General features: G+C 43.1%; 1 protein-coding gene across 1 annotated transcript in view; it reads left to right on the forward strand.

Moving 5' to 3' along the window:
- The window catches only part of LOC138259834 (cytochrome P450 2C18-like), a 209,710-nt gene that overhangs the window by 163,813 nt on the left and 33,406 nt on the right, over positions 1–12,491 (forward strand). The window contains exons 7-8 of the mRNA XM_069207730.1: positions 52–239; positions 5,023–5,164. Coding sequence (XP_069063831.1) covers positions 52–239; positions 5,023–5,164 — 330 coding nt within the window. The remainder of the gene's footprint in view (positions 1–51; positions 240–5,022; positions 5,165–12,491) is intronic.

Consider the following 12,491-nt stretch of genomic DNA (forward strand, 5'->3'; position numbering starts at 1 on the left):
TACTCCATTGCCTTGACAGACTGACAATTTTTCCATGCACTTATTTTACAGCTAAAGTTCATGAGGAGATTGAGCTGGTGATTGGGAAAAACCGCAGTCCCCGCATGGAGGACCGGGTTAAAATGCCATATACAGATGCTACGATTCATGAGATCCAGCGATTCATTGACATCTTCCCACTTGGGGTTCCTCATTCTGTGACTGTGGACACCAAGTTCCGAGGATACACAATCCCTAAGGTACTGTTATGAATGTACATTTATTTCTTCGGTATATTAAGATTCACAATTAAGTACAACACTGTCCCCAATCACTTTATGACATTGTTATCTATATGACCCCCTCCTCTTAACTTACATCTGGGGCCTTATTACACAAAGTGCCTGGGGGACACAATAAGTGAATGCCTGCTTTTTGTGCCCCCAGGGCACTTCCTTGTTAAAGACTTTTGCACACCACTTCTTTAATATGGCACATACCAGTACATATTGTGCACTGGTGGGGGGGGCAGATCCTCATCTGAATGGGGAAGAGGCTCCCCCATGCAAATATGGGAAAGGCTTTGCCCCTGCTCCTGAGCCGTATTAATGAACTGGTGTGGGGGTTAACAGCCTTCAGTGTGAGGCACTGATTGCGCACCACATATCAGATTGCAGACAATCAATCCACCCTTGTAGCCTATCCCTGGCAACTCCCAGCAAGCTGGTGCAGCCATACACTGCACCCACCTGTGGGGGATCCCTTCCTCACCTAAAACAGAGGCGAGGTCTATTGTCTCAATGAAGACCGAACTGGTGGTTTAAAACACTGGGTCCACCTTTCACTACTGCGCTGGCCACAGTAGAAATAGGAGTTTGTGCAAGGATTGGGAACACCAAAAGTTTGTAATGGAGTTCACAGTCCAGGTTATGCACCAGCATAACCAGTCAAGGGAGTACAATGATGCAGATCAGGAATGTATGCCCATTATTTAATAGTGCCACAATCTAATTCTGCACATCCCAATAACACTGCTTATTTCTTTGTCTCCCCAAGAGAAGTCTCTGCTTTTTTCTTCTGGATTTCAATATCAATTGTTTGCTGTTTCTCAGATAACTGGAAGTGATGGCAAGTGTTGTACCTTTGCAGTGCTTGTCGTCAGTGATCTGCCCAACATCTGCTTTGCGATCATGAGAATGGATTCCTCCACATCTGGCACATAAGCAACACCACCTAAATATTGTACGTCACCAGCTATTTCCAGCCAATTCTGAATTAACCATTGTCTCCTTTGACGAGGAGAAATGCTATAAATATAAAAAACATTGTAAACATGCAAATCAGAGATACTCTCTAGCAACAGGTCTGCCAAACCTTATTACAACTGTATGAGGTCTATTAATGCATTCAATAATTATCCAATGAAATCATGTTAATACCATAAAGATGTCACATGTGTGAACTCATGCCCATCAATGTGCTACTTATAGGTAGCTTCCTTTACTCCTGTGTAGGACTGTCGATTTGTATGAGTAATGCTACAGATGCTTGCTCAAGTACCATATTTAAGAATTTTTGCTCTTATTTTAAGTACTTTGGCTTAATATTTCTAAGACGTAGACATATATGTATTATAGCATTACAATAGACGCTCTGTAGTTATGATTACATCACATTCTTGGTAGGAAATGCATTTTTGAATCTTAAATAACGTTACAACATTTGATGAAGGTTCACAGAACTTTCCAATCTCATGGTTCAGCCACATTCGCTCATTCATGGTTAGTTTTATGTAGATCTTTCAAGGAAGTGGCAAACGTTACTTCAACATCAAACTGAAATTGAAGAAGTTACATATTGTTTTATTCTTTGTTCCCAAGAGCTGCATGAGTGTAGGAGTAAACCTCAAACAAGGCAGCACTGAGAGGACTATGAGTCTCTAAATATCATTTTCAAGCAGAAAGTATGTGGAGATTTAGAGAAGTAAGTTGTGGTAGTTTATTTTTTTCCATTAATTTATATTGGGTATGAGGAAGCTTGAAATATGGGAATGGTAAAATAACATATTTTTTTACGTCAACATTAGATGTCTCTTACTTAAATTAGGAATATTACCATTATTCAGATAAGTAAATCTTCCTAAATCTTCCTAGTAAGTTGTGTTGCAAGGACAGATATGTTTATATGTGAGACTATCTGATATAGTGACAGTAGTCAGTCAATCAACGTTTGTTAAGCGCAACTACTCACTCGTGAGGGTCTCAAGGCATGGGGGGCGTAGAGCATCCATCAGTGTGGTGGTTCTTCAACTAGCCATGTCTTCAAATAGGCATGTCTTCGGATTTTTCGTGAAGTTCAGGAGGGGTGTGGTCTGTCTGAGGTGGGGCGGTAGGGCGTTCCAGGCTGTAGCGGCGAGGTAGGAGAATGAGCATCCCCTTGTTCTTGTTTTTCTGATTCGGGGTACTTCAGCAAGAGAGAGCTGGGCTGAGCTTAGGGGCCTGTGGGGTACGTGGAAATTGAGTCACCTGTTCAGGTAGGCTGGTCCGGTGTCGTGGAAGGCCTTGTGTGCATGGATGAGGATCTTGAAGGTGATTCTTTTCTCTATGGGGAGTCAGTGTAGTGTGCGGAGGTGCTTGGAGATTTGACAGTGTAAGGGTAGGTCGTGGACCAGTCTGGCGGCAGCGTTCTGTAGTTTGCGGGCAGTTTCTTGTTGATTCCTGTAGTCATGAAAGCTTTCAAATACATGATTTTATCAACTTAGTTAAGATAGCAATTCATCATTTTCTTTATATGAATGAGGGATAAATTACAGAGGTAACATTGGTCTGCAGTTCAGACACCACTGCAGTGCTAACCCTCCCCAGCCCCTCAGTTAGTCAAGGGGCAGGAGATGAGAGTGGGAGAAGGAAGAATGCACTCTTTTTTATATGCACTTTGTTTTGTTTTTTAAGCGCCCTCCAATGAAAAGTTGCCTTTGTTTTTTTGTTTTTACAGAATAGCTGAAATGTATGCATACATAACTTGTTGTGTGCACAATGACTCCTCACATTTTGGTTATAACTTTTCCTAATGACAATAGATTAAACTAAGTAAAGGAATCAATTGAAAGTTAGAAGTACAAACATGTTTAGTGTGGTGAAGAGATAAATAAATACCTTAGTTGTAAAGGGTAAATCTTCCTGGGCTAACTGCGTAAGGACTACCTGACAATTTTGTGGATAGTGAAATGAGCAGAAAGAGGCTAGTAGGAAGGAAACTGGTATCTCTTTGTCAAACTATTTTGCATTCATAACTGAAGGTGGCATTACCGATAACTAGCATAACTCCTCTCTTGGTTGGTTGAGAAACATTTTATAGAGAATGATGAGGAATAGCCTATGGGCGGAAGCTAGTGGCAAATTATTTCTTTTGCACCAAAATCTGTGTATTTAATGGTTTCTAAAAACAGTATGTATTTGAGAAGCTGATGCGAAAGCACTTCAAAATTGCAACTCTTTCTGGTTCCTTTATTGTAAAAATGATCAAGACAACCCACAAATCTTTAAGTGCATGTGTTGCTCTTATATACTTATTGTTACTGTGTCAACAAGCCTAGACTGTGGGTCATGAAATGGGACATGCCATGGAACACGGTGGGACAAGCACTAACAGTATCCTTGACTTGCCCAAACCAAACATGTTTGTTTATTTTTTAACATTATCTTTATGAACTTTTACATGGTACCCGCTAACCTGGCAGCAGATCAATACAACAGAGCACAAGCAAATTTCGCAATCATATAACTTGTCGGTCCATCCACCCCTGTGAAACGCCATAGCATCATGGGGTTACATCTCTCCGAGTAGGGGTTCCACAGCAGCTCCGTTGTCCTGTTGCAATTTTGTCATAGTTAATACTCAGTGCTGGCACGGCTACCAATGAATATGACCAGATGAGTAACGGAACAACATTTACAATTCAACTCAACTCAACTCAGCTCATGGCTAGACTGTGCTCCTCATTATCAGATCACTGGCCGCTCATTATCCTCTTATGGCCCTCCCGATTTATCACCTATTGACATGTCTTAGTGATGTGGGGGCATGTGCTGCCTATGTGGTGGCACTCTTCTCAGTTAAGGTGCAGGTGGTATTCTGGGCCTACACCTATTATGATATGTGGAGGGATCTAGTTCAAGTCGAGGGTACAATGGGAGGTCTCTTATCCCCCTGTCCGGTTGCTGCGTGTTCCTGTGCCTCATCCTGGGGCTCCCCCAGGTCAGAGGCAGCCGTGAGCAGAGAGTCTCCCGGGAGTTCCCGGTCAGCCAGGTCCTCCAGCATGTCTCCCCAAACTGCTATGTCCCTCGCGGCGTGTTCATCTGTGGGTGCCATTTTCATTCTCTGCTCTTCTGCAAGTCCCCATTCTGTACAATCTACATTCCAACGGCGTTGTGTGGGCGGTGTATTCTGGGTCCAATGTATGGCAAACCTGCGCTTTGTCAGTACTAGACCTCGGAGTGCAAATTTGTAATGCATTTTCTTCCCCCTCTTAGGGAGGGGGAGAAGCCCTAAGAGGCAGTGCTTGGGTGACAGGTCAATCTTTAATGTCGTAAGTGCTTTCAGAGTGTTGATGACTGCTGTGCAGAACCCGCCCAGTTTTGCGCAATTCCAGGTCATGTGCATGAAAGTGGCTGGTGTATGGCCGCAGCGAGGGCAGTCAGGAGTCCGTGCAGGATCAACTCTAAACATGTTTATTAGGAAACTTTGTAACAACCGTATTATGTTTTATTGTAAGTCCATTGGTGGCTTACTAATATTTAATATGGAGCCCTTCATCAACCTTAAAGTGTATAATACTTTAAAAAATCTTTGCCAGCACTGCATGATTTAATGGAAACTATTTACCAATGTCCAACAAGTTCTTTTTTTATTGGGAGGATATTCTTTTTCTCTGAAAGTCAGTTATTTACTATAGATTTCGGGTCTTTGGTGCCAGCCATTTTAAATGGGATCATTGCTAGTTAGTTACCTGTACACTAATTATATGGTTATCTTTCTCTTAAGGACACCATGGTGATGCCTCTTCTGAACACTGTTCTGCACGACCCAGAACACTTTAAGCATCCAACCACATTTAATCCTGGACATTTCCTAGAGCAGGATGGCTCTTTCAAGAAGAATGATGCTTTTTTGGCATTTTCTACAGGTAAGTACACAGAGACACTTGACTGGTCAAATTAGTTTAATCTCTTCGTTGGATCCAAGCTGGGTATGACTGACATTGAATCCCAACTGCTCCTTCAGTGTATTAGTCAAACATAGAAAGCACAACTACAATTGCTTTCTTTCCAGTACTCGAAGGAGGGTGCGAAGAGGTTAATTTCCAGGCCACAACTTCATAAGCAAGCATCTAGCACTTGGCTGGGTCCCCCTTTGAATGGGGCTCTATAATTGGATATCATCCCTGATATGGAATCTAGGCTCAAACAGTCTATTTTACATGTGCGGACCCCTTTACCAACAAACTATATTTATTTAAAACCTTCAGAATGTTAGCTACTGATGGTTAATGAGCAGCTGTCCTATTACTCATGGGTAGCCTATCTGAGGTTCATAAGGTAAAATTCCCTATGCAGGTTTAACCACAATCTTACCCTAAAATAAAAGAGGGCTAATTTGTAATTGATCTCCAAAAGGAACGAGACTAAAGATTCTATAACATATAATATAAAAAACAAACACAAAGCTTCTAATTCTAGAATGTTCAAATCTATCAATTCTTCATTTCATCAACTGTTTACCTCTATTGAATGCTGCTCATTGAAACCTAAGTGCTACTCTTATCCTTTATATGCTTGATAGTTGGTTGAGCTAAGATTTATTGTGTTGTACATTGAGAGGCTAATAGCAGAACTAGGTTATGTTGTTAATGTTGAATATATATGTGGACTTACAGATGTTTCATATTAGAAACTTTCCACTCCATGAAAGTAGTAGGGATGTTGGTTACTCTTGTATGAAAGCAGATGGGTACTGTTGTATTGTGAGTAGCTTTTAAAAAGAATCATTAACTGAACAGATCTGTCAGATGGTGCCAGGCACAAGTAGGTTGGTTTAACTAGGTCTGTGAGTTGGGTACAAGGCCTACCCGCTACGTGCAGATGAGCAACACCACTATCTGCCTTGCAGACAGTGAATCCGTTACAGGCAGAGGCACAAGATGGAAGCAGAGCAGATGAGCGTCCTTGATGTCATCACCCTCGCTGGAAATCCCACTGCGCATGAGGTGGAGGTTATGGAGGAAAAGACAAATAAGGATTGCAAATATGATAAAGAAGGCAATGAACCAACAGGGCACCTATTCAAATGACTAGTAACAGCTTTTTATTGTCTGGCTTGGCAAGCGCAGCTGGCACCAGACAATATTGTGAACACCACCGGGAGAAAGGGCCTTTAGATTCACCCACCCAAGTCAAAAAGGAAGATCATCCTAGAGTCATTCTGAAGTAATCTGATGACTTCAACTGGGCCATTCCTGTAATTAGCTGGAGAAGTCATCAGAAACCATCCTGAAGTATGTGTATAGGGCGAAATATTTAAATGAGATGACTCCAGAGTCATCACAGAAACTACTCCAGGATGGTATCCTGATGACTTCCTTTAAAAATGTGTGAATAGCTTTAACTACTCCAGGATGACTCCAGGACAACTTGGGAATACAAGCAGATGACTTTATGATTATGGGAGAATTTATTGTACTACTTCAGGATGACTTCCAGATGTGTTTATATTACTTCATTATGATTTTGTCAGGGTGTGTTTGTTCACAATGACTTTGAGGACTTCTGGATAGGTATTTGTTGCTACAGTACAATTCCATTGTGATGGCTTCATGAAAGTATTTTTCAGTGGTTAATGCACTTCCCTTCCAGTCTGTTAGTCTTTTGTGTGTGTTAAGGCCCTGAATTAAGAGCATGTCACAGTACGAATAACTTTGATTGCTACAAATCCAGACACAAAAAGGAATGTCTGGAAACTGTTTCATATGTTGTGTTCCATTTAAAGGTGCAGAATTAGTGTCAGCTTCCAGTGCCTTGAAGTGGCATTTCCACATTTCTTAATGAAGTGATGCCAGTTTTCTACATAAGAAAACTGTGCGGATTTCAACTTACAGCATATTCATCATGGGTATTTGCACTTTTAACTATTTGTAAAGTGGACACAGAGAACTACCACCCTGACCTCAACCCATTTACCCTACTCGCAATAACCGTCCATTCTTTGTGGCTCTTGCTGGCCTTGTATGAGGGGTGATAGTTAAGTGGTAACAACTATGGGAGATGAACATTCTGAGGAGTTATGGGTGAAAGGATGTTGTAAGATTTAGGCGTGAACTTCATGTTTTTTTAGCACTGAGAGTGAATAGTACTCTCAGTGGAAGAGGGCATTGTATGCACCTGTTGGTGGGTGGCATATTATGAGACGTTTTCAGTGAGTGGTGCTGCATTGGGTTTTCAGTGGCTACACAATAATGTGTACTGTAAGTGGGTAAGAGTTGTGAGTGATGGAAAGAGCAGCTATAAGTGCTGAAAGTGTTATGTAAGTGGCCTTTAGCCAGCCAAGCAATGTTCCAGGTGGCAACAGGTAAATGGTATAAATGCTGTAAATCTGTGAGAAACGTTTTTAAATTCAAGTGGGTGGTGTAGAGTTTGAATGTTGAGAGACTGACTAAATGTAGTAATAGTATGCGGAAAACATGGTGCCGGGCGGAGCAGCAATTACCTGGAGTTGTGGACTATGTAACAAAAGAGCTTGGAACAGTAGAGTATGTTAAGACTAAGGGCCTTATGTACGAAAACATTTTCCCATTGACACAGAATGGGGAAAACCCTTTGCTACATATGGCCCTTAATGTAGAGAGCTGACTCAAGTAGTGCCTATGGATAGTGGAACAGTGCAGCAATGGGCAGTAGATTATGTATTTAATATAAGAAGTGTTGTATGGGGAGTAAATGTGGGGAATGCAAGTGGATGTTGAGAATGGAAATGGAAAGCTCATGTGAAGAGCTCATCTTGGGAGGGGAGGTAGAAAGTGGATAGCTGTGACAGGAGTTGAAAAGTAGAATGTTTGTGAAGGCTGGAGGAGGGCAAATGTAGAATGCCAGAGGCTGTTTGTGGGTATGGAGAGCCTCATTATAGGTGAAGAGTGGATACAGATGATGCGGAGAATGAAAAGATGAGCCATGGATCAAACAGAGCAGATGGAGAGGGTCAGCAGCTTAAGTTATGGGGGATAAAAGGGTGGAGACAATGTAGTGGGTTGAAAGTGAAAGAGCAGGTAGGGTGATTTGCAGATGTAGATGTTTGGTAGAGCGGGAATTTTGAGAGTGGAGCACAGCATGTGTGAAGAGAATGTGTAAACAGTAGATGTGGAGTGTTGATGTACAGGATGTAGAGTAGATGTAGAACTCGGCGAGTAAATATTTAGAGTAAACAAGAGAGTGAATGTAGAGCATGCACTGAAGTTGCAGTGAGTTGGTGTGGAGAATATATTGCGAGTGGATATGCACAATGGAGAGCATGTGGACGGTAAAGAGTATATCTGGAGGAAGTACAGAATAGCTGTTGGGGAGAGAGCACATTGAGAGTGTGTAACATGCATCTACAGTTGAGCAAATTGCTGGACTACACACAGATGTAAAGGGTGGTAGCAACAGTGGAGAATGAAGTGTATATGTTCTACTTTAGAGGGTCTGGGGAGTGGATGTGTAAAGTGGCGAGCATATGTGCAGGTGGAAAAGCGCATGAGCAAGGTCAATTTACCACATAGGGCGTAGATGGTTGACTCAAGTAGTGCAGTTTGGGGAACACATGTGAAGAACAGAGTGAAAAGGTGCAAGTGGAGGGAAGATGTAGAGGATGGAAATTGCATGTTGAATGTGGAGAGTACATGTAGAAGGTGCATGGAGTAGCCGTGGATGTGGACAACACATTTATTGGGTAAAGAGTGCATAGGTGGTGCGGGGAACATGTATATGGAGTGTAGGACTTGAAAAGGGAGCGTTTATACAAGTTGGAGAGCATGTGGATGGTAGAGTGTGCATTAGGAGGAAGAAAAGCTTATCCTGTGAAGACAGTGTATCTGAAGGTGACCACATTTACAGGATGGCAAGCAGATAAAATGGGAGAGAACATAAGCAGAGGTTGGAGTGTGCATGTACAGATTAGAGAGGAGGAGGAAAGTAGACATACAAAGTGAAGATCACACGCAGAAGCTCAAGCTCATGTCAAAAGAGGAGAAAGCATGTGGTAGGTGGACAGAATGTGAACATGGAAGTACAGGTTGGTGAGCATATGTTTATAGCAAGGGTGTAGAGAGCCAAGAGGAGTGCAGAAATAGAGGGTGGAAGGTGTACCTCAAGTGTAAAGTCAAATGTAGAGGGCACCCATAGAGTGTAGAGCCTGTGTACGGCATGGAGATCAAGTAGACAATGGAGAGCAGACGAAGTGTAAAGATTGTATGTGGGCAGTGCACACACAAACCACTGATGTGTATGGTGGAGAGGTCATGTGAAGAGGCACAGCAGATGTAATGGGTGCATGGAGAACACATGTATAGTGTGCACTGCAGATGTGTAGGATGGAAAGCAAATTTAGAGAGTGGAAAGGAGGCATGTCAAATGCATATGCAAACTGGATATGGACTGTGGAGAAAGAATGTCCCTGATGGAGTTGGCAGGTGGAGGTTAGACAGTACATGTACTGGTTGGAACACAGATGTGGAGTGGGAATGTAGAGGGTGGAGAGTGAATTTGCAGACTGGATGCACATGATGCAGTTGTGAAGAGTGGTTTAACTGATGCAGAATCCTGTAGACTGCATGTATTTCGTGAATAGCACATGAAGAGTGTGGAAACTAGATTTGGAGAGTGGATGTCCAGATGGAAGAAGAGATGTGGAGTATGCATGTACATCATGGAGAGTGAATTTGGAGAGTGTACGAATAGTGTCTGGACATCATATGTAGTGTGGAGAGTGCTGGCATACATGGAGTAGAGTGTATGTACAGGGTGGGAAACATGTAAAGAGTAGAAATGTATCTGGAATATGAAGAGGGAAGCACATCTGGAATGTGAAGAGTGCATCTGGGGGTGAACTGACGTACAGGGTGGCAATGAAAATATAAAGGATGGAGAGCACAACAGTGGATGGAGAGTACAAGTACACTTTCAAGAGTGAATATGGAGAGTGGCCATAGAGGGTTGCGAGCAAATGGGGATATTGGACAGGGCAGAGAGCGCAAGTTTACTGCAGGGGCATGTGTATAGCATAGAAAGAGGGTGGCCAGGGTGAAGAAAAGAGGGACAGGAAGCACAGCTGATGTACAGGGTTAATGTGGCAAATATAGGTCAGAGGGATTAAATGAAGGGCACAGAAGGCATGTGAGGTCAGATTTGGAGCATGGAAAGGGAGATTCAGAGAGTAGATGATCAGGATAAAGATTAGATATATAATGTAGTAGGGGATTTGGAAAGTGAGTATAGACCATGCATTTAGGATGTACAGGGTGAAGACGTGGATGTAGGTCAAACACTGAAGATGTGGATAGATGGTGTGGAGAACTTATAAGGAGTGAATGTGTGGAACATGGAGAGTGTTTGTATACATTGAAGAGCATGTGGATGATGGGGTGTGCCCCTAGACGAAGGACAGCATATCTGATGAAGAGGGAGTGTATCTGGAGGCGACCACATACACAGGATGGCAAGCAGATAAAATGGGAGTGGGTGCAAGTAGAGGTTGGACTGGATGCAGAGCTTAGAGAGGAAGTGTAGAATGAAGGTATAAAGTCAAGATCCTATGTGGAAGACAAAGTTCACATCGGAAGCGGAGAAAGCACATGGAAGGTGGAGAGTGTATATGCATGATCCATGTACAAAATGGATGGCAGAAGTACAGGTTGGAGAACACATGTAAAGGGTACAAAATGCAAGTGCAGGCCAGAAAAATAGGGTGGAAATTGCATGTCCAGTGGGAAAATTAGATGTAGGGGGTGAGAGGGGACGTACAGTGGTAAGCTTGCATAGAGGGGATAGCGGGCACATGTACACAATAGCGAGCAGATATACAGTGTAGAGGTTGGTTGTGGAACACACAGGTATAGTGCGTAGACCACACACAAAGAACTAATGTGGATGGCGGAGTGTGGAAGTATGTGCGAAACGGCGAGAGGTTATGAGAAGAGGCACAGCGTATGCAATGTGGGCAGAGAGGGCACATGTGCAGGATGGAAATCAAATGTAGAGTGTGGACAGGAGGAGTGGCGAATGCAGAGACAATGCAGACTCTGGAGGTTGGAGAGCAAAAACAGAGGATGGAGAGTACATGCACAGCTTTGAGAGAGGATGTGGAAGGTAGATGTACAATGTAGAGTGTGGGTGTACATGATGAGGAGCATACATGAAGTGTTATTGTAGAGATTGGATGACGGATGACAGATGCAGAAGCAGGGGATAAAGGCAGAAAGCGCATGTAGAGGGTGAAAGCACATTTCCAGTGTGGGGAGCAGATGTGCTCGGTGGTGAGAACAAATAGAAAGTAGAGAGGGCATGTAGTGTTTTAAGAGGTTATGCAGAGTGGATGTACATTGTGATGATGTGGTAGACAGCGGAAATGTTGAGGTGGTGTCTGGAAAAGATGGGGAGAGTGGGTTTGTACTACAGAGAGCAGATATGCACTATGTAGGAGGAAGCAGAACTTATATGGCGGGGGAAAGCATCTCTACTAGGTAGGGCATATTAGAAGATAGAAGATGTACAGAATGGCAAACAGAGGGCGGGAGTGTAAATGGACTTTGGAATATGTATGAACAGCTTAGAAACTGGATGCAGAGAGGGGATGTCCCAGAAAGCAAATGTGCTGGTTGTGGGAGCAGATATGGAGGGTGCATGCCGAGTATGACAAGCAGAGAGCGTGGCGGGAAGACATTGAGCAGATGTGCACTGTGGTGAGAATATTGACAGAATGGAGAGCACATGCACAGGGTGATGGGGACAATCGGAGGTGAGGAGCAATGTTTACACAATTAGATTGGGAAGAAGGTGTGCACTTCCTTGGAAAGACTGCTTTCTGGAGCTGTTGCAGGTGTATTTTATTTTTACTGTTTTACACAAAACGAACATTGCTCAAGGGAATTATTTTATTCTTTCTATTTGTAGCCCACCTATGGTCTTCGTTAAGCATACCTGGAAAGGCCAACAATCCCTGGATAATTTTTTTGTTCTTACGGAGCTTGGTCGCGGGGAGGGAGCCGAGCAGTAGTGTCTGGGCCATACCCGCCAGCCTCTGATCAGTGACCCTCCGGACACTAATATTAAACCTGGTCAAACGTAGAGGCATCTAGGTGAGAGGTCTTCCAGCAACCCTTTGAGAATGTAAGTGGCTTTGTTTACAGTGCTAGGGATTCAGAGCACACTGGAACTAAAACAAACATACTAAGCCCTGCATGTATGCCAGATGATAGAACGGCAGCT

This window comes from Pleurodeles waltl, chromosome 9, assembly GCF_031143425.1.
Source record: "Pleurodeles waltl isolate 20211129_DDA chromosome 9, aPleWal1.hap1.20221129, whole genome shotgun sequence".
Lineage (NCBI taxonomy): Eukaryota > Metazoa > Chordata > Amphibia > Caudata > Salamandridae > Pleurodeles > Pleurodeles waltl.